The sequence below is a fragment of the Numida meleagris genome, chromosome 1, assembly GCF_002078875.1.
Source record: "Numida meleagris isolate 19003 breed g44 Domestic line chromosome 1, NumMel1.0, whole genome shotgun sequence".
In the NCBI taxonomy this organism is placed as follows: Eukaryota; Metazoa; Chordata; class Aves; order Galliformes; family Numididae; genus Numida; species Numida meleagris.
The window spans coordinates 72,444,631-72,463,564 of NC_034409.1; the positions used below are offsets into that span (position 1 = coordinate 72,444,631).

Sequence of the window (18,934 nt, forward strand, 5' to 3'; positions counted from 1 at the left end):
TGAAAAGACAGGCCATGTTCTAGACATCCATGCACAGCTGCCTGTCACACTGCAAAATGAAGAACATCTCGATGAGGTCATCCACATGAATCAGCTAATGGTGGTGACTATGTTGAAAAATAGTGTTTTGTAGCTGAGAACTAGTTTCATCAAATAGTGTTATTGTGTTTTGTATCTGTTGCAGTTTCCATGCGGATAAATAGGTGACATTACTTTTAAAGTGTCCAATGTATATGTATTTACGTATTTCTGATAAGCCAAGGATAAGCGACTTCTACTACAGGAAACATTAGCCTGAGTGAATCTTGGGAAAAAGACTTGCCTATGAACTTGAAAGCCAATCTTACTGCAAATGATGAAAAGTGATGTGACTGATGCATACCAGGGTCATTAAAACACACTTCGGTTTCAGAAATTAGTTGGTAAGGACAAAAGAATCTAAGTGCTAAATGTGCGGTGGGGATCCCAACCAGAGCACATCAGTGCACCAACTTTCATGGATTTCCTGTTTTTTTCCTCAGGATCAAAAACTGTTGCATGCTAACATCGATGTTCATCTCAATTGCTTTCACTCGCATTCTTGGAATTTACTACTGTCACCAACTGTGTTTTGTTCCTTAAGAACTTGATGCTGTGCCTGAATCTCTAAGAGTAATCACTGTCAAGATTACACAGTAATGCCAGCAGACTCAGCTACAGGGTCAGGATCTTCAAAGGTAAGGGGCAGAAGGGGACCCGAATGTGGATGAGGACTGATGTGCCTTACACATCTCTTCCCATCCAGGAAATTTAAAGGAGAAAAAAACATCAAGTGACTATTTGTGTCTGCTCAAACTTTAGAAGGTGAAAATGAAACTAGTATTACAAAAAGAACAAAGAAGCAAGAACTAAATAAGCGAATCAGTTAAGTTTTGCTGGGCAAAGATAAAAGCAAGGAAAAGATATCAGGAGAGAAACAGAATGAGTTAATGATAACTATGGGCACTTGGAACTAGTGACTGTCTTCGTAGCTATAAAGAGAAAAAAAGTACGAACACAAACAAACTTTATTAAGGAGTGAGGTGAAATCAGTGATTGCTGCATATGTCTGAGCTACTGTACTACGCTGCTGAAACTGGAAAAACAGTACACAAAGGGACAAATGAAAACTCTGGATGTAGTTTCCCAAATGTCTAAACTCCTTTGATAAACAGGTTCCATCCTTCAGGGATGGATGAAGAAAATTAGTCCAGTAGTCAAGAAAGTGGAGGCAGAAAGAGAATTGGTGACACAGAATTGGTGGCAGCTGATATGCAGATACGTCACTGCACACTGAAAATTAAAAGTCTAATTGAAAGTCTAGTTAGCCTCCTTTTCACAGAGTCACAGTGTCATAGGGGTCGGAACGGACCTCTGGAGATCATCTAGTCCAACACTCTTGCTACAGCTGGCTCCCTAGAGCAAGTCACAGAGGAAAGCATCCAGGCAGGTTTTGAATATCTCCAGAAAAGGAGACTCCACAACTGCTCTGGCTGGCTTTTTCGGTGCTCAGTCACCCTCAAAGTAAAGTTTTTCCTCATGTATGTATGGAACTTCTATGTTCCAGTTTGTGACCATTGTCCCTTGTGCTATCATTGCACATCACTGAAAAGAGCCTGACCCCATCCACTTCACTCCAGCCCATTAGATATTTGTGAACGTTGATAAGATCCATCCTCAGTCTTCTCCAGGTTGAATTAGTCCCAGGTCTCTCAGCTGTTCCTCATACATGAGATGCTCCAGGCCTCTAATCATCTTTGTGGGCCTCTGCTGGACTTTCTCTAGAAATTCCTCATTTTTCTTGAACTAAGGAGCCTAGAATTGGACACAGTACTCCAGATGTGGCCTCATCAGGGCAGAGCAGAAGGGGATGGTCACATCTCTTGACCTGCTGGCCATGCTCTATTTTAGGCACTCCAGGATATCATTGCCCTTCTTAGCCACAAGGGCACATTGCTGGCTCAAGGTCAACCTGCTGTCCACCAGGACACCCAGGTCCTTCTCTGCAGAGCTCCTTTCCAGATCAGCCCCTTACCTGTACAGGTGTGTGCGGTTATTCTTCCCCAGATGTAGGACTCTTCACTTGCCTTGTGGAACCTCATTAGGTTTCTCTCCACCCAATCCTCTAGCCTGTCCAGGTCTCACTGAATGGCAGCACAGCCCTCTGGTGTGTCAGCCACCCCTCTCAGCTTCATATCATCAGCCAAATTGCTGAGAGTGCACTCTATCTGTCATGGTTTTGTGATTTTCGGTTATTGGTATTCCACATCATAACATCATGTAGTGGATGTACCTGATTCTCAGAAGAGAAGGACTACTACAGTCCCCACAGTACTTTTCTCCTCTGTTATCATTTTCCAGCCAGAGGGAAAAGATAAAAGCTTGCAGTATAAAAACTTGCAGATCACGAGACCTCGCCCTTTTTTCCGCCGTCTCTCGTCTTGGCAGCACCTCGCTCTCCAGCCATCTTATCGTCGGTAGTAGAGTAAGGCCTACCTTGATTTTGGGACATTCTCTCTCTCTCTATTGGATTTATCAGCTTAAATTGTAATTATATTGTATTATAGTGTGTTGTTTTGCATTCCGATATCTTATTTATATTGTATTATAGTGTGTTGTTTTGCATTCCGATATCTTATTTAGTAAATTAGTTTGTTTCTCCTCGGATTGTTGCCGCTGTTCTTTGCTCTCAGGGTCATCTCCTTACCCTTTTTCCCTTTTCCCTTTTCCTGGGGTGTGGGCCCGTGGGTCCCCCGTCCCCTTCGTCATGGAACTGGGCCGAACACCCGTACACCATTGACACTATCCCTTCACCCAGGTCACTGATGAAAATGTTAAACAAGATTAGACCCAGTACCAGCCCCTGGATAACACTGCTAGCCATGGGCTTCAAACTAGTCATTTCATGCCATTGATCACAACCCACTGAACTCCGCCAGTCAGCCAGCTCTCAATCCACCTCACAGTCCACTTGTCTATCCCACACTTTCTAATCTTACCCACAAGGATGTTATGAGAGATTGTCAAAAGCCTTGCTGAAGCCAAGGTACACAACATCCACTGCTCTCCTCTCATCTACCCAGCTGGTCATGACATCATAGACTATCAGACTGGTCAAGCACAATTTCCCCTTTGGGAATCCACGTTGACTACTCCTGATAACCTTCTTTTCTTCCACTTGTTTGGTCATGACATTCAGAACAAGCTGTTCTATCACCTTCCCAGGGATGGAGGTGAGGCTGACTGGCCTGTAGTTTCCCGGCTCCTCCTTCTTACCCTTTTTGAAGACTGGAGTGACACTGGCTTTCTTCCAGTCTTCAGGCACCTCTCCTGTTCTCCATGACCTTTCAAAGATGATAGAGAGCGGTTTGGCAATCACTTCTCCAGCTCCCTAAGCACTCATGGGTGCATCCTATCAGGGCCCATGGATTTGTGTGTGTTGAATTTGCCTAGATGATTTCTGACCAGAACCTCCTCAAACAGGGGAAGTTTTCCTTTCCCCAGACTCTCCCTCTTACCTCCATTGTCTGAAATTTCTGAGGAGCAGCATTAGCAGTAAAGACTGAAGCAAAGAAGGCATTCAGTAACTTTGCCCTTTAAGTGTCCTCCATTAGCAGGGCACCCATCTCATTCAGCAGTAGACCCACATTTTCCCTAGTCTTCATTTTGCTGCTGACATACTTAAAGAAGCCTTTGTTTTCGTCCTTGATCTCCCTTACCTGATTTAATACCAAGTGGGCCTTAGCCTTCCTCGTTGCATTCCAGCATGCCCTGACCACGTTCCCACATTCCTTCCAAGTGGCCAGACCCCCTTTTCACATTCCATAGACTATCTTCTTCCACAGGAATTTTTTTCACAAGCTCCTTGCTCATCCATATGTGTCCCTGCCACCTTTGCTTGATTTCTAATTCTTAGGGACGCATCGATCTTGAGGTTGGAAGAAGTGGTGCTTGAAGGTCAACCAGCTCTCTTGGGCTCCCTTACCTTCCAGTGCTCTAACCCATGGGATACCTCCAAGACCTTGAAGAGGTCAAAGTTGGCCCTCCTGAAATCCAGGATTGCAATCCTACTTATTGCCTTGTTTCTTCCATGTAAGATCCTGAACTCCACTATCTCAAGGTCACGGCATCCAAGGCTGCCCCCAACCTTAATATTCCCAAACAGTCAGTCCTTGTTTGTTAGAACATTCAAGCACACCTCTCCTCATTGGCACCTCCACCATCTGCATCAAAAAGTTATCTTCCACACACTGCGGAAACCTCCTGAACTGTGTGTGCCTGACGGTGTTGCTTTTCCAGCAAATATCAGGGTGATTTAAGTCACCCATGAGAACCATTCACTGTGATCTTGAGGCTACTTTCAGCTGTCCATAGAAGGCCTCATCAACTTCCTCCTCTTGATCAGGTGGTCTGAAGCAGCAGTGTCACACATATTAGCCTGCCCCTTAATCCTCACCCATAAGCCTTCCAGGGGTTCATCATTCGTCTCCTGACAGAGCTCAATACCTTCCAGCTGCTCTCTCACCCGAAGAGCAACTCCACCATCTCATCTTACTGGCCTCTTTCTTAAAAAGTACATAGCTATCTGTGACAGCATCCCAGTCATGCAAGCTGTCCTACCATGTCTCCGTGATCACAGTGAGATCATGCTCCTGCAACTGCACACAGCTCTCTAATTTTTCCTGCTTATTTGCTATGCTGTGCACATTGGTACAGAGTCACTTCAGAGAAGAAAAGGGAGCTGTGGATGCAGGTTTCCCTAGAGGAACACAGGAGCATTCCCCATAGCTATACACATAGTTGAGGTGACTGTTCTTCTGGCTCATGTCATGGGAGGCAGCTAAGGAACATTTCTCACAGTTCTGATTGTCTTGACTCATTCCCTAGTTGTAAGAATGGCATGAGAACCGCATTTTTGATCCCACTCCCAAAGTCCTTCAGTTTAAAGCTCACCTCACTAGGTCAGCCAGTCTGCTGCCAAAGATTGCTCTGCCTCTTCTAGGCAGGTGGATTCCATCCTTCCCTAACATGTTATAATCTTCATAGAAAGTCCCACCGTCATAAGAAACAAAACCCTTGTGCTGGCACCAGCCACATATTCAGGAGTTTATATGCATTATAAGTCTTTTTTTGGCTGCCCTCTTTCCTCCAACTGATAAAATTGAAGAGCTTGGACACCAGTGTTCTTCACTTGTGCTCCCAGGGCCTTATAGACTTCTTTGATTCTGCCTATGTTCCGGCTTCCACTGTCAGTCATTCATACCCACATGAAAGAGTAGTAGTGGATAGCAGTTCTCTTCACAAGCTGCTGCACTCTCTTGGAGGCATCCCAGACCTTGGCTCCTGGGAGGTAGGAGACCTCTCGAGACTACCATGTCAGGCCAGCAGAGGGGAGCCTGACTGCCTTTTAACAGGAAGTCACCCACAACAAACAGGGGCTCGCTCTGTTTACAGGGACAAACTCTAGACCAGAAAGTGCAACTACAAGCAAAAAGATAATTCTTCAGTTTACAGCTTTCTCTTCCTGCTCTTGCCTTCCAACACCACATCAGTCTCCCTTTCCCATGAGAGCCCTAATAAAGGCAGGAACTTGGTGTCACTTTACAGGCCAGAATAATGAATTACTATTGCTACCATCTATTTGAGCAAAAAGTTAGGGGATTTCTGGCAAGGGCATCTATGAAAGGTGGCTCTGTGAGATCATAAATCTTGCTTTGAACTAAAGGATTCTCCCTGGAGATAAGCTGAGCGGTAGACTCTTGGTGAGAGGAAAAGAAACTAGCTGGGAGCCCATTGAAGGTTTAATATGAGCTAATCCACTTCCATTCTGCTCTGGGCAATCTCCACATAGAACAGATCTAAAGGGGAGCTGACAGCTTGCGAAGCTTTCTCCTCACATTTCCAGAGCAACTGTGTGCAGCCACAGACCATCTGCTCACCAGCAGACATGGTAGCATTTCCTGTCTCCTGCACAGCAGCCAGGTCCATGTCCATGTAGTCTGAGGTCTCAGGAGAAGGCAACTAATGAGAGGATCCAAAATAGACCAAGATTTGTATAGATGACAGAGAACCCAGAAAGAATGGATGTACGGATGTCAAAACTATGGGCAGAAGAAAATTAGACCCAGGACACACAGCTTCACCATAACTGTCATGGAGAATATCAGATTACAATTATATTGCAAGAGGAAACATTGAGGAGTAAGAGGGTCAGTAACACTGATTCATGGTGGTGGCAGATGACAAATTTTGAACAAGCTGGTGAGGCAACTTGCAGACAAACTAAACCATTATGGAGCATTGGCTACATTCACAAAGGATTGGGGAAGTTACTTGTTTCTAAATGGGGCTGGGGAGATGGGTGAGAATTAAAGACCAATGACAGTGACAAAGTGGCTGCAGAGACTGGTAAACAAAAAGAGATAAAAAGAACAAACTGCAATGGCTAGGAAAAGGAGTGATACCTGGGTAAAAGGCACACAGAGCCATAAGAGACAAAAAAAAATTAGGGGAGTAAAATACATGGTTATAACCAGGAGTAATTGGGTAGAACTGGACAAATGAAAATATGGGCCAAATATTTTCCCAGCTATGGGAGTTGTTAGACTGTGAAACAGACTCCAAAAGGAAGAGGTGCAAGCCCCATTCCCTGAGTCACTTAAAACTAAGGTGGATGGATTAATCATGTGCTGTAAATACTCTACCAGTGGGGATGTGGAGTGATTGACCTAACAGGTCCTTTCCATCTCTAATTTCTACATCTAACATAAGGAATCACAAAACTCCCTTGTCATGAGGTACAGAATAGCAACTCAGCATTTGGGGAAAGCCAGCGGTAATCATGCAGGAAGAAAGGGAAAATGTCATACAATGGTGAAGCAGAGAGAATAATAGCAGAACTGCACCAAAAAAGCAATCAAGATGCAATGAGTCTTCTCCAGCACCGCAGTCCTGTAGAGTGGAGAGGGGTAGATAAGATTCTTTTGTTATTGAGTTGGCCCTATATTAAAGAGAATCGTCAGTTGCTAAGCTGAGGGGGAATACTATTTTCCCTTCTGCTTTCTTCTTTAGTTTCCTGGACTGCTTAAAACGAAGCTGTAACAAGCTGCAAGAGAGCGCAGGGAGTCAGTTGGTCCTAGTTTGCAAAATGGCCTGTGGCAGCCTCCCCCAGGGTACCAACCGGCAGATCCTAGCAGCCTCCTGTCCTAGGCGAGCAGGTGCCTTTCTCACCCACATCTTGTGATGAAGGCTGGGACTGAAAGGTAGGGAATATCCACACATACAGCAGGAACGAGGGGGGTATGACCCCACACGTGGCCTCCCCCATGCTGTATGTAATGTAAAATGTCTATTTTAAGGGTAATGAAAAATCAGAGGTCAGTAATTTCAAGATTCCAGTACACATTTTCTTGCCTCTGTCCTGTCATGGACATAACCCTCTCAATATGACTCTGTAATGCACTGCAGCGAGGCAAGGAAAGGAACAGTTGTACTGTTCCCAAGACCAGCAGCAGTCTTATTGCTGACCTGCTGAGAGCAGAAGCAAGCTTCCTATTCCAAACCAACCCATCTCCAAAACAAGGAAACACAACCCACCCCACACAGTTTTTTTGTGATGTTTGCCCAGAGATCACATCCACCATTCCCAAGGAAGTTACTAACAAACGCGGCACGGCTGTATTTCAGTTTCTGCATGCAGGAGTTTGCTTGGCCACCTGCACGCGTCTGACTGCGTTAGCGCTGTGCCACACTGCAACACGCACACGGTGCCCCGTGACCCGATGTGTCCGCTCGTGCTGCGGGAAGCCCAGCCGGACCCCAAGGTGTGGGACCCGATCGAAAAAATAGAGCCGGGCGCTTCCACGCCGCAGCCACGCAACACGGGATGAAACACTCCGCGTCCCCAGCATGCCAACTGGGAGAAGGCGCAGTGCTTCCCTCTGAGCGCCGGGCATTGTGCCACGCTCGCCCTTTGCGAAGCGCAGAGCTCCCTTCTCCATAGCGTGTGCGCGTGGAGCTGCGGGACCCCCCGCTTCCGCCCCCCTACTCGGGATTCCTTGTCTCTCCCGCCGCCTGCTCTAGGGCCGCACGGTGCCACCGCTGCGCCCTGCCCGGACTTCCCGTGACACTTCCATGTTCGTGCTCTTAAAGGGGCCGCCCCGCCTACGGAACAAAGGCCATTGTCATCGCAGCTCTGCTCACCGCCTCCCTCAGCACCTTCCACCCGTTCGCTGGGTTCTCCGCCCACGCTGGCGCGTCTCAACTGCCCTTCCGCGCCGCCTCCCCCCGGCGGAGCGGCGCAGAACGCAGCACGCCGGCCCCAGAAGGGCCGCGCCCGCCCAGACCCCTTCCTCTCAGCTCTTCTTCAGTGCCAGGACGCACACGGGCGACGGCCGTAGACGGCCGTTTCGCGCTGCAGCGGCACCTTTAAGGGGCGGACCCGGCTGCCGGGAACTCACGTCACTTGCGGGCCCCCGAAACTCCGGCTCCATGGGCGGGGCACGGCTGGCCGGGCCCGCGCCGCCTTTCGGTTTCTCTTCCAGGAAGGAAAACACTGGTGGGCAGTGGGGGCCGCGGCGGCAGCGCCCGCCCTCTCCCTCCCTCCTCCCGCTCCCTCCCTGCCCCGCGCACACGCGCGCTCATACACGCGCGGTCCCGCACACCCGCGCACACGGCTACGCGCGGCGGGGGGCGGCAGCTTCCGAGCGCCCCCCGGAGAGCAGCGGCGGCGGCGGGGAGGGGACCCCAGGCAGCTCCGTCGGGCCGCGGTGGCGGCCGCAACTTCCTCCTGAGGAGCTGGCGGGGAGTGGGAGGTGGGAAGAGCCCCAGAAGTTCCCGGCCGCCCGCTGGGCTGCGCGGAGCTCCTCCTGAGAGATGTCTGAGCCTGCTGCCCAGTGCTGCATCAAGGTAACGAGCCGGCCCGCCGCCCCGCCCGCTGCCGCCGTCCCTCTGTGTCATGCTGCTTCGCTTAGCTTTGTTTGCTGGGTTTAGTTTCTTTCTGCTTTATTTTGTCGTCTTGTATCTGTCCATTTGTTTTTCTGGCGGGGGCTGAGCCCCCCTGCCCTCTGCGCCCTCCGCCGGCCCCGCGGGTGCCGCCCGCCGCTTCACGCGGGGACAGTCGCAGCAGTGCCTCGGCTCGGGGCGCGCGCCGTCCCCCGCTGCAAAGTTGGGAGAAAGTTTCCTGCGGAGAGGGGATGCGCTCCTCGGGGCTCCCGCGGGCGCGGCGCGGCAGGGCTTTCCCCTCTGTTTATTTGGCTTTATTCTTTGTTTTTATTACACATAACTTTTTTTTTCTTTTTATTTATTTATTTATTTATTTTTATTTCGCCTCATTTGTTGTCCCTTTGACACCGCGCGGGCAGTACAGGCAGACCCCAGCGTCCCTTTTACCCGGCGCCCTCCCGCCTCGCAGCGAGCAGCGCCCGGCCCTCGCGTCCCCCTCCCCCGTGCCGCTCATCCCGTCCCTGTTCGCAGGAGAAGGCAAACCCGGCTCAACGCCCGGCGTCCAGCAGTCAGCACCGCGCTTTTTGCCTCTTGGCACCTTTGGGGCGGGGAGCCGTTCGGGCTCTGTGGCGTGGCTGCGGTGTGAAGCGCCCGGCTCTGTTCTGTCGCTGGGTTAAGTGCACACCGGTCCCACACCTTGGGGTCCGGCTGGGCTTCCCACAGCACGAGCGGACACATCGGGTCACGGGGCACCGTGTGCATGTTGCAGTGTGGCACAGCGCTAACGCAGTCAGACGCGTGCAGGTGGCCAAGCAAACTCCTGCATGCAGAAACTGAAATACAGCCGTGCCGCGTTTGTTAGTAACTTCCTTGGGAATGGTGGATGTGATCTCTGGGCAAGATTTCACTAACACTGTCCCAATTAAACACTGGTCGTTACTATTCACTGTGTCATTATAGGAGAAGTCAGTTTCCTGGGAGGCAACCCATTAAAACAGCAGCCCCAGTCTGAAATGTCCCAATTAAACAGAGGATCCTTTAAGGATAATTTACATATATTTTGTACCTTGCATCTCAAATTGCTTTTTGGAGGGAGGCAGTTCAGCAATGCTCTGCTGATAGAATTGATGATAAGTAGAAGGTAAAGTGTTGTACAGTTACACCTGCCTTTTAGAAAGTTGTCTGGGTCCTTGAGCGCTTCCCAATGGCAGCTTCCATCCTGAAGTCATCTGACAAAAAGTTTCCTCGTAATCTGCTTACTGTGTGAGCAAGGAGAGCTGGGACAACCTGTGGTTTTGGCCAGCAGTATAGTTCTGAGCTGCAGTCCAAAAATTAGCTGTTTGCATTTTTTTGCATGTGTTTGTTTTGGAATATTTGTGATTCAGTGCCATAAGCTGGGTGTCCCCAGAGCAACAGCAAATCATAAGCAAGTGCTTCTGAAAATGTTCACTTTGGCCTTTGCTTTTTCTATCTGTGAAACAGGCATAAAATAATGATGAACCCACCTCCGCAGGGTAGTAGCAAGGCTAAGTGTTTGCAATGCAGCATGGAAACAAATGATGTTTATTGCAGAAATGAGTGGCAGAGTGAGCGGTCTGATTTGTTCCTGGCTTTTTAGGTCACACGGTGTTTGGGGAGTGATGGTGAGTTTGGGGTGGCAGTGCTGGTTGTTCTTTTTTGACTGTTGACGCTTTGGTGGGGGACTTGTAAGTGCTGTGCAGTCAGAGAGAGCAAGAGCAAAGACACCGGACAGGCCACCACAGCTTCTTATGCTAATAACAGTGGAGTTGAGGCAATCAATTGTACTGCTGGGTTATTTTTTAGGTCTACAATGCAAGCCAAAGTTAGCCAATATTGGGTCTGGTGTTGTTGAATTGTCTTTAGGCAGTGTTTTATTGGAGCACAGAGAACAGCTATTTGCCTCATGTACTTTTCTAGTAGCATATAGAACTCGAAACTAGATGATAGTTGTTTTTGTCTTTCAAAAATGCCACTATTGGGTGGAAAATAAATGTAGAAAACTTCAGCTCTAGTTAAATTTGTTTATGGAACATTTGGAGCAGCAGTATGTAGTGCATTTTGAATGGAGTTAGGCTTTTCAGTGATAGATGATATTGCTTCTTGACTGTAATAGTACTGTGCTCCAAAGTGAACTGGGTATAGCAATTAAGGAAAACTACAAATGATTCTTCATCTAAATGATTTTCCAAAGGTTATCCCTTGTTAAGCTGTATGCAGTTTCCTTTGCTTCAATGTTGTCTTTGTATAGTTTGCAAATAGTGTAAGTAATGAGGCAGTCTAGAGAGAGACAAGATGGGTAAGAAAGAGAGACAGACAATCATAGTTTTATTTATGTTGGTCGGCGTTCTGTGGAATGTTTGCACGTGGAAATAAATAGTATTGTAAATTATTTTAAAAATGTGTATAATGCCAAGAGTAATGCTAGGTGTGACTGAGAGGGTTAAATGGTAGAATAGCCCCACAAAAATACTTTGAATGTGACAACCAGATCTTGCATGTTAAACCATTAAACAGATGGCTAATATTAAATCCCGAGTTTAGATTTTCAATTCTATAATGAAGTAAAAAAAAACTGTTATAAATAGGAACTCGGAGTGATTTCTTGTTGTGTGAATTATTATTATTATTATTTTTTTCCCTGGCTAGCCCAAGTAGAGTCTGATCAAGCTTGGAAATTATTTGTTTTGAAAATGGAGAGTTTAATCTGGCAGAAACCAATGAAGGAGCATCCTTAAAACTGATGGGATGTAGTAGAAAGTGAGATTATTTGTAACGTTTCTGTTTCAACCGAGTATGGATGAAGTGATTTTTCCATTATGAATTCAGTGGGCTCCTCCAAAGCATCTATTAATGTAAACTATGAATGTTTTCTGAACTGTATGGGAACTTGTGGAAATCCAGGAGCTTGGAGTTCTACCAGATAAATGAAATGTTTAATAAAATGCCAGAGATAGTACTATTCGAATTCAGAGACAGATTTATCCAGTTAGGGTGAGGCATTCAGAATCTACAAACCACGTTTTCCTTTTGTTCTCCTTTTTTTTCCCCTTAAAAGGACTTGCTGTAAAATAAGCTTCCATCGTTAATGGTGCACTGTGAAACACTGTCCATGTGCTTGAATGTTGAATGGAGTAAACCCAATATTACAGCAATATTGGGGAGCTCCTTCCCACTTTCTAGGAACTCGTCTGAGGTCTGTGTTGGGATTGCTCCCTGTGACTGATGTCTCTTTTTTTTTTTTTTTTTTCTGGTAGAATAGAACTGTAGAACATTGCCACAGCACACTGCCCCTTGAATGGCAAGTTCTTTTCTTTGAGTCTGCCCTGTGTATAAAAACACATGCAAGCCAGATTTTATCAAACCTGCCCAGGGTCTGATGTTACAGGCAATAAGATTTGAGGAGCCAGAAGCTCTGGGGGAAGGCTTCTGCTTGTCAGTGGAAGCCCCTGGAAGAATTGTTTCCCAGCAGATGGGTCCTTGATGCCACATTAGCAAGGAGTGACTGGGAGATTTCCAGTGAGCTCCTCTGAGGTGCAGCTTGAAGCCTGCAGAGCCACTAGGATGTCACTGGTGAGCTGGGGTTAGCTGTGCTGCTGCCTCTGCTACAGTAGCTCTGATCTGGAGCCTCTCCACAGCTGTAGAGGATCAGCTTTCTCCAGTTTAAAAGTGGACAGTCTGGTGTGGGCATGTGTAGTTACTGTGACAGTGGAGATGAGGAAGCAAAGGGCTGAGTTTTTTTCACGGGGGACAAGGATCCTGCTATGTCCCAGGGTACGGGGAAGTTAGAGGAACGAGGCTGCTGGTGGAGATAAAATGTTCTCCTCAGATGGCAGTCTGAGTGGTTGTTGCACTGTCAAATGAGTTCAGCAAATGGGCACTTTAGAAGAGGATTTGGGGAACAGTGTGGGAGTAGCTTCCAGGGGAAGAAGGTTAATAGGCTGTAAAATGTTTCATGGTGTATGGCCTGAACTGTGTATTGTGTGTTGCCCTGTAAACACTGGGCTTGGACACAGTGGAGGTAGAGCCTTAGCAAGCCACCCCAGACCAGCTGAGTCATCAGAACCACCGGTTGCTGACCATGTCCTGGCTTTTATTACCTCCCAGATTAGATAAATCATTACTTCTCTTAAAACTCAAAGCACTGTGAGAGAGAATTAATAGTATATACAGCCAACTTGACCATGCTGATGGGCAGTAGCTGGGCTCTGCAGGCTCAGAGAAGAGCACAGAGTGAGGTATTTCCAGCTTTCCCCCCTGGTAGTTTTTAGCAGGGTGCTTTCATATGGCTCTTCCGCTTAACAGAAACAGTGAGGTCTCCTTGAGCTAGTCAGTCATGTGCTGTTGATCTTGGTCTGTCTGCTGATAGGCCTTGTTCCTGGGATCTGATTTTAGGAAACCATTCTGTGGAGAAGTGAAAGGGAAAATGAGCTCAGGTTTCAGCTAGAGGTCAAACAGGCAATTAAACCTGTAGCAGGAAAGGAACAGAGAGCAAAAGAGAAGTGATCTGTATATTGAATTTTGAATTCATGCTGTGTGTTGGTTCTGGTTATAGCATATTTTACTGATTATTAAGAGGGCTTGTAGTGGCACTGGAAAATAAACAGAAATGTGTAGTGAAGTTGATGAAAAGCCTGGGGAACCTTCCATAGGAAGAGAAGCTAAATTGCCTGTGACTCTTCAAATGACTCAGTTTGGAAAAGGAGACTGCTGAGGGCGATATAATAGAGATCTATAAAATCACACAGTAGTAGTGTATGGGGAGCAATTACCTGATAGTACACAACTACACAGGCAATGAAATTACTAGTGAACAAGTTTGAAACAAGTTCTTCCATCTGTGTTAAATTATGGAACTCACTGCTGCAGGATGCTGCAGAGGCTGTAAATACTAATGGATTTTAAAAAGAGGGTAGAGGACCACATAGAAGATACTAATCCTGACAGTTTTTACTGGGGAAAAAAACTCTGTAATTACAATGGGAGAAGATTGCTTTTCCTGAGGTGGATTTCTTGTCCTTTAGAGTCAAGATCCCAGGCAAGACAGCCATGCTCTGATATTATACAGGCATGTAGATGCTCCAGTGTAAAATTCTGCAAACTGTAAGGCTGGTCTTAAGTAGTTACTAGTGTCCTCTGAATTGTTTCTGAAGTCTCTGACTCAGCCCCTAGCGGTCTTGATTTCAAGAGCACTTTTTATTTGTGAAGAGAGCTGAGGAAGAATATGTCTCCTTGAGGGTCCTGTAAAGTCTGGATTGCTTGGAGTAGCAAGAGATAGGTTTTCTTGCTTTAATTATTCAGATTCAAATGAAAAAGGGGAAAACCTTCAGGGAATACATGGAAGGGGAATTACAGATCAGCGTTTGAAAAACAGAAGTTTCCTGGTTTTGAGGGAGGAACATTGTTTACTTCTAGGAGCCAAATGTGGGTTGAACCGTGCTTTTCCAAAGGTCTCACAGTTCCCATTATCACCCATGTGAAATGTGTTTCTGAAGTGTTAACTCTTTTTTTTTTTTTTTTTTCACGTGTGCAACAAATGGTCTCCCTGCTGGAGCTTGCAGGGACGGGGACAAGAGCTGCTGCTTTGCTACATGGCCAAATGCTGTGAGCCGTTGCTGAACCATCTTGTTTATGAAGAGGTGCTGTCCTTTGTACAGACCTTGCATCAGGCTTCCACTGTGAATTTTTTTAAAGCAGTAAGGAAAAGAATAGTTTATAGTTTTGATAGTTTTGCATGTGAACTTTATTCTTTATCCTAAAGAGAGACTGATTCACATCTGTGGAGAGCCATTAAAGCATTGATGTGCAGCTAAACATGGCGTTTCACCTAAATCTAGTTCTCCTTTCTGATAATCTATACAGTGTCCATAAGTATCTATACAATTACATATCTATAGCCTCATAGGTTTTGTTTAGCTTTTTGTTAAATCTTTTGATTTGGAAAATAATGAATTACTTTATTTGATGAATGATGGATTTTTATTTTTTAACATGCTATTTATGATAGACTGTTTTTGTCTTTGCAGTGAAATCTAATTACATGTACATGTTAGTCTCCCCCAAACCCTGAGAATTAAAAGTGATCTTAAATTGATATTTGTACTTGAAAAGAAAGCATCTGGTACATTTTGATATATTATTTGATTAAAATTTTCTTTTTAAGCAAATGAATTTATTTATTTTTTTGTGATTGCACTGATTGCATCTTGTCTTGCTGATTTAGTGAGGTATTTAGTCCCTCACCTCTTGTGTTTATTTTTTGACTGGAGGAAGAAAACAAGCCTCCCATTTCTGCAGCTCCAGAGCATCTTCCAGCTTTGTAATGGGTATATTGGCTAAATAGAAAGAAGGAAGTACTCTCTGTACCTGTTGTCTAAAACTGTTTTGACTCTGTGGCAGGCTTGGGCTTAGGTGTATGGCAGTGGGTCCCACTAGTTCAAGTGGTACGACTTTCATTCATGCTTTGGTATAGTTTTGTACTTGGTATTTACCTTTAAATTTCTTTTTTCTATTACAGCTATGACTGGGTCGCAGTACACTTGTTTAGTTTCACATTTAAGTGAAGTGGCTTAGAAATACAGATTAGAGAGAAGGTTTTTCTGGCCTCCTTAGGTTATTCTCCGTTGTGATTTTTCATTTAATGCTTAGCGGTAAGACCCATCTTTATTAGCAATGTAAGGTCGAAGCAGTAGAAAATTAGCTGACATTAGGGGTATTTCTCCAGTTCAGCATCAATATTTGTCTCTACAGACAATAGGGGAAGACATCATAGATGCAGAACAAGCTTCAAGGTTCCAAATGAAACCAAAAACCCTAAAAAAGGCTTTGAAAGAACAGATTTTAACATTCCACCTCAAGTGTAGGTGTATGTTTTCTAAGGTACTTGAAAGTCTCCATTAGCTCGGTGTTTTAATGTGTTGCTGCAGCCAGTTCCCTTTGAGTAAGAAGGAGCTGTGATTGCCTTTCTTCATTAGTGTGGAGCTGAGTGTCTTCACATAGTTTCTCGGCACTTAGAGCTGCAGTAAAATAACACCATGCTCTCCCTGCATGGTCTCCTCAGGCTCTTTTGCCTGCTGCTTGCCTGAGACTCTCCTCTCGCTGTTCTCTTGGCACATTATGCTGTCCTTAGGTTGGTCAGTCCCATTGCTAGCGGTCTCTCTTCATGCTATTGGAGTGAGTACCAAGTACCTTGCAGTCCTACTGCTCCTGCCTAAGAGGTGAAGGGTTGTATGGTGATGGAAGAGTCTGTGTAAGCAAGCATTTCAAGGCTGGAGCTTCTGTCTTGATTTCCATTAGAGCTCCATGCTTATACTGCTCTGAGCCCATCTGACTTCGTAAGCTAGATACACAGAAATCTACTCAGTGTTGCTGCAAGATGCAAGCTTTGACATGGGATGGCCTTCCTCACCTGGATAGGTAGGTAGCTGTTGGAACCAAATACCGATATGGTATCCATGTTTCTAGTTACCTGAGAAGGAAAGGGAAAGAGTTTGCTGTGTCAGCAGCGCCAAGCAGTTGGGGCCCATTGCAGACTCCTGTGAAAATCATGAACGTTCTTTTAAGAAGGTCTTAAGAGGCAGAGAGAAGCTGAACCAGGAATGGTTATTTTTCATTAGAGAAATCCTACGAACTAGGAGGATCAAATGGAAACATCCAGCATTTTTAAACAGACTGAGGTATTTTTTCACACCCCATACAGTGAAGCTATCAAATTTATTGCCTGAAGTTCAAATGCAGGGCCAAAAAGGAGATGCTTTTCACCAGATAGTTTGTATTAGATCGAATCTATGTGAGACCATGAATTGCAAAGATAAAAATACAGTCCTTGGGTCAGAAAACACCAAACTTATGGATTGCTGGAGGAGCATGCAAGAGAGAGTTTATGTTCTTTCTCTGAAAAGAAAACAGCCTTACTGGCTGTTACTGGAGATGTGGTGCTGGCCTGGACAGACCCTTGGTCTGACCAGGACTACTGTTTTTCTGTTTTCACTTAGGCTTCTTATACTCCAATTCTGCACTCTCCACTGATACCTCTGACAGGTGGAAAAGTAGTAGTTGAGCAAACCGCTCACATGAATCAGGTCTTCTGCTCTGTTTCTTGCTATTGTTTTGATATTTCCTCAGCAGAGGCAGCCTGACCATCTGAAATTCATGAGACAAGTGCTCTTCAGATTATGAAGGACTTCTCAGTGAATGTTGTTCCAGAACACTCTTGGGGATTTTCCTGTCCTTGATTCTCCTCCTGAGCTGTGACACCATTTATTGGCACAAAGGGCTTTGACCTGTTTTATTTCTCTAGGTTCTTCCCAAGATTTGGCTGACAGAGGGTGGAAAAAATAATTAGATTCTTAGATAATCCAAATGTTACATGCTGTGTCAGCCACACCTCTTCTGATGGTTGATAAGGGACAAGTGAACACTGTTCCTTGCAAGATGAGGATGTGTTTGTTTGGATGACAAACAGGCAGCTGCATGACTGTATTGCAGATGAACAGGTGTTATACAATATAGGGACAGGTCCGGCACTTCCATTAATTTATTCCATCAGCTTGCTTGCAACCTGCTTTGGAGTGACTATCTTAATTTGGTAGTTTGATCTTTTTGCTTTTTGTTCCCTGAATCTTCTTTTCAGGTTCCTAACAGCTGAGAAAATTGAGGAGGAAGTGTTATTTACCATGTGTCCAGACTTCATTTTTCTACACTAATGATTAAGAAATGAGTAAGCTGGCAGACAGGACCTTCTCATGGGACCCTGTATAGACAAAATGTTTTCCTTCGGTGCAAGTGAACTGTTTTTCAAACCATGCTTGTCCTACACTAATGCAGTTAGTGAGCAATTAAAACTACAGAGGTGAGCTGGCTAAAAGAAAAAGAGCCCTGCAAATACCTGTGTCCTCTACCAAGCCCTACATCTTGAGTGCAGTCCTCCAGCTGACATGTAAGCAAGCCAGCCTTGAAGTGCCACCTAACTTGCTGTCTCCTTGCCATGGCTTTTCCTTGACCATTCAGCCCGAACATCTGAAAATGTTATACCTGCTGCCAACATGGGTATAATAAAAAAGCCCTGTGAATATTCTCAAAAGACACTGGTAGCTGAGGGAATTTTGTTTTCCAAGTGTTAAACACAAGGAAGATAACTTTATCATTTCGTACAGAATTGAAGTATGTCCATGTGCCACATGTGGACTCACAATGTACGCTTTCCCAGTTCAGTGTGAGAGCACAGTAATTATGCAATCCTTTAGTCGAGGAATATATTGTTTGCCCAAGTATTCTAGATGATCTTTAACTTCTGACATCTGATACCTGTTTGCACTGCACTCAACTTTTTGACTTTTAGATTTCCTGTTCAGACTTAGCAAGATTAATACCCAAAGCCTAAAGCATCACAGAACTGGGTGCTGAAACACTGGCTGTGAGCAAATTAGCAGTTAACTGTGCACTCTGTAACGCAGCCCTATTTTTAGACTGGGTGAAGCAGGGCTAAATTTTCTTATGTCGGCCTTTTTTGGTACTCATCCTTCTCCTTTGTTGCGTTTCCAAATGTTCATTCACATACAGACTCCATGCTGTGTTGTTTTTTTCAAGTGGCTCAATTTTTTTTACCCCTTCTTTCACATCACTGAAGCCCAGCTCTGAAAATAGTGGTGGCAAAATAACTGGGAAAACACAGCCTTTGGTAACTGCAAGGTCCTTTTGTTCTTCACATTACAGGAGTTAAATGATACACCTGGTTTTAAAAAGTGGTGATATTCTCTATCTGATCTTTTCCTCCCAGTGGAAAAAAAGCTAGGGTTTGATAACCTATATGGCAGTACAATGGTAAACTAGAGTGGCATAGACCATTAATGAGAAGTACCTTAACTTTGATTTCTTAACAGCTTGTTAGATGTAAAGGTAATCGTAGCCTTTCTGACTTCTCATTGCTGCTGGCTTGCATAGCATTTGCCTCAAA

At 45.4% G+C, this 18,934-nt stretch overlaps 1 protein-coding gene across 2 annotated transcripts in view; it reads left to right on the plus strand.

Annotated features, from left to right (window-relative positions):
- The window catches only part of ETV6 (ETS variant 6), a 132,580-nt gene continuing 122,134 nt past the window's right edge, over positions 8,489-18,934 (plus strand). Inside the window, exon 1 of one of the 2 annotated variants that reach the window (XM_021393445.1) lies at positions 8,489-8,925. In XM_021393445.1, the coding sequence (XP_021249120.1) occupies positions 8,893-8,925 (33 nt within the window). In that variant the 5' untranslated portion in view covers positions 8,489-8,892. The remainder of the gene's footprint in view (positions 8,926-18,934) is intronic. The other variant, XM_021393473.1, reaches the window with a different exon arrangement.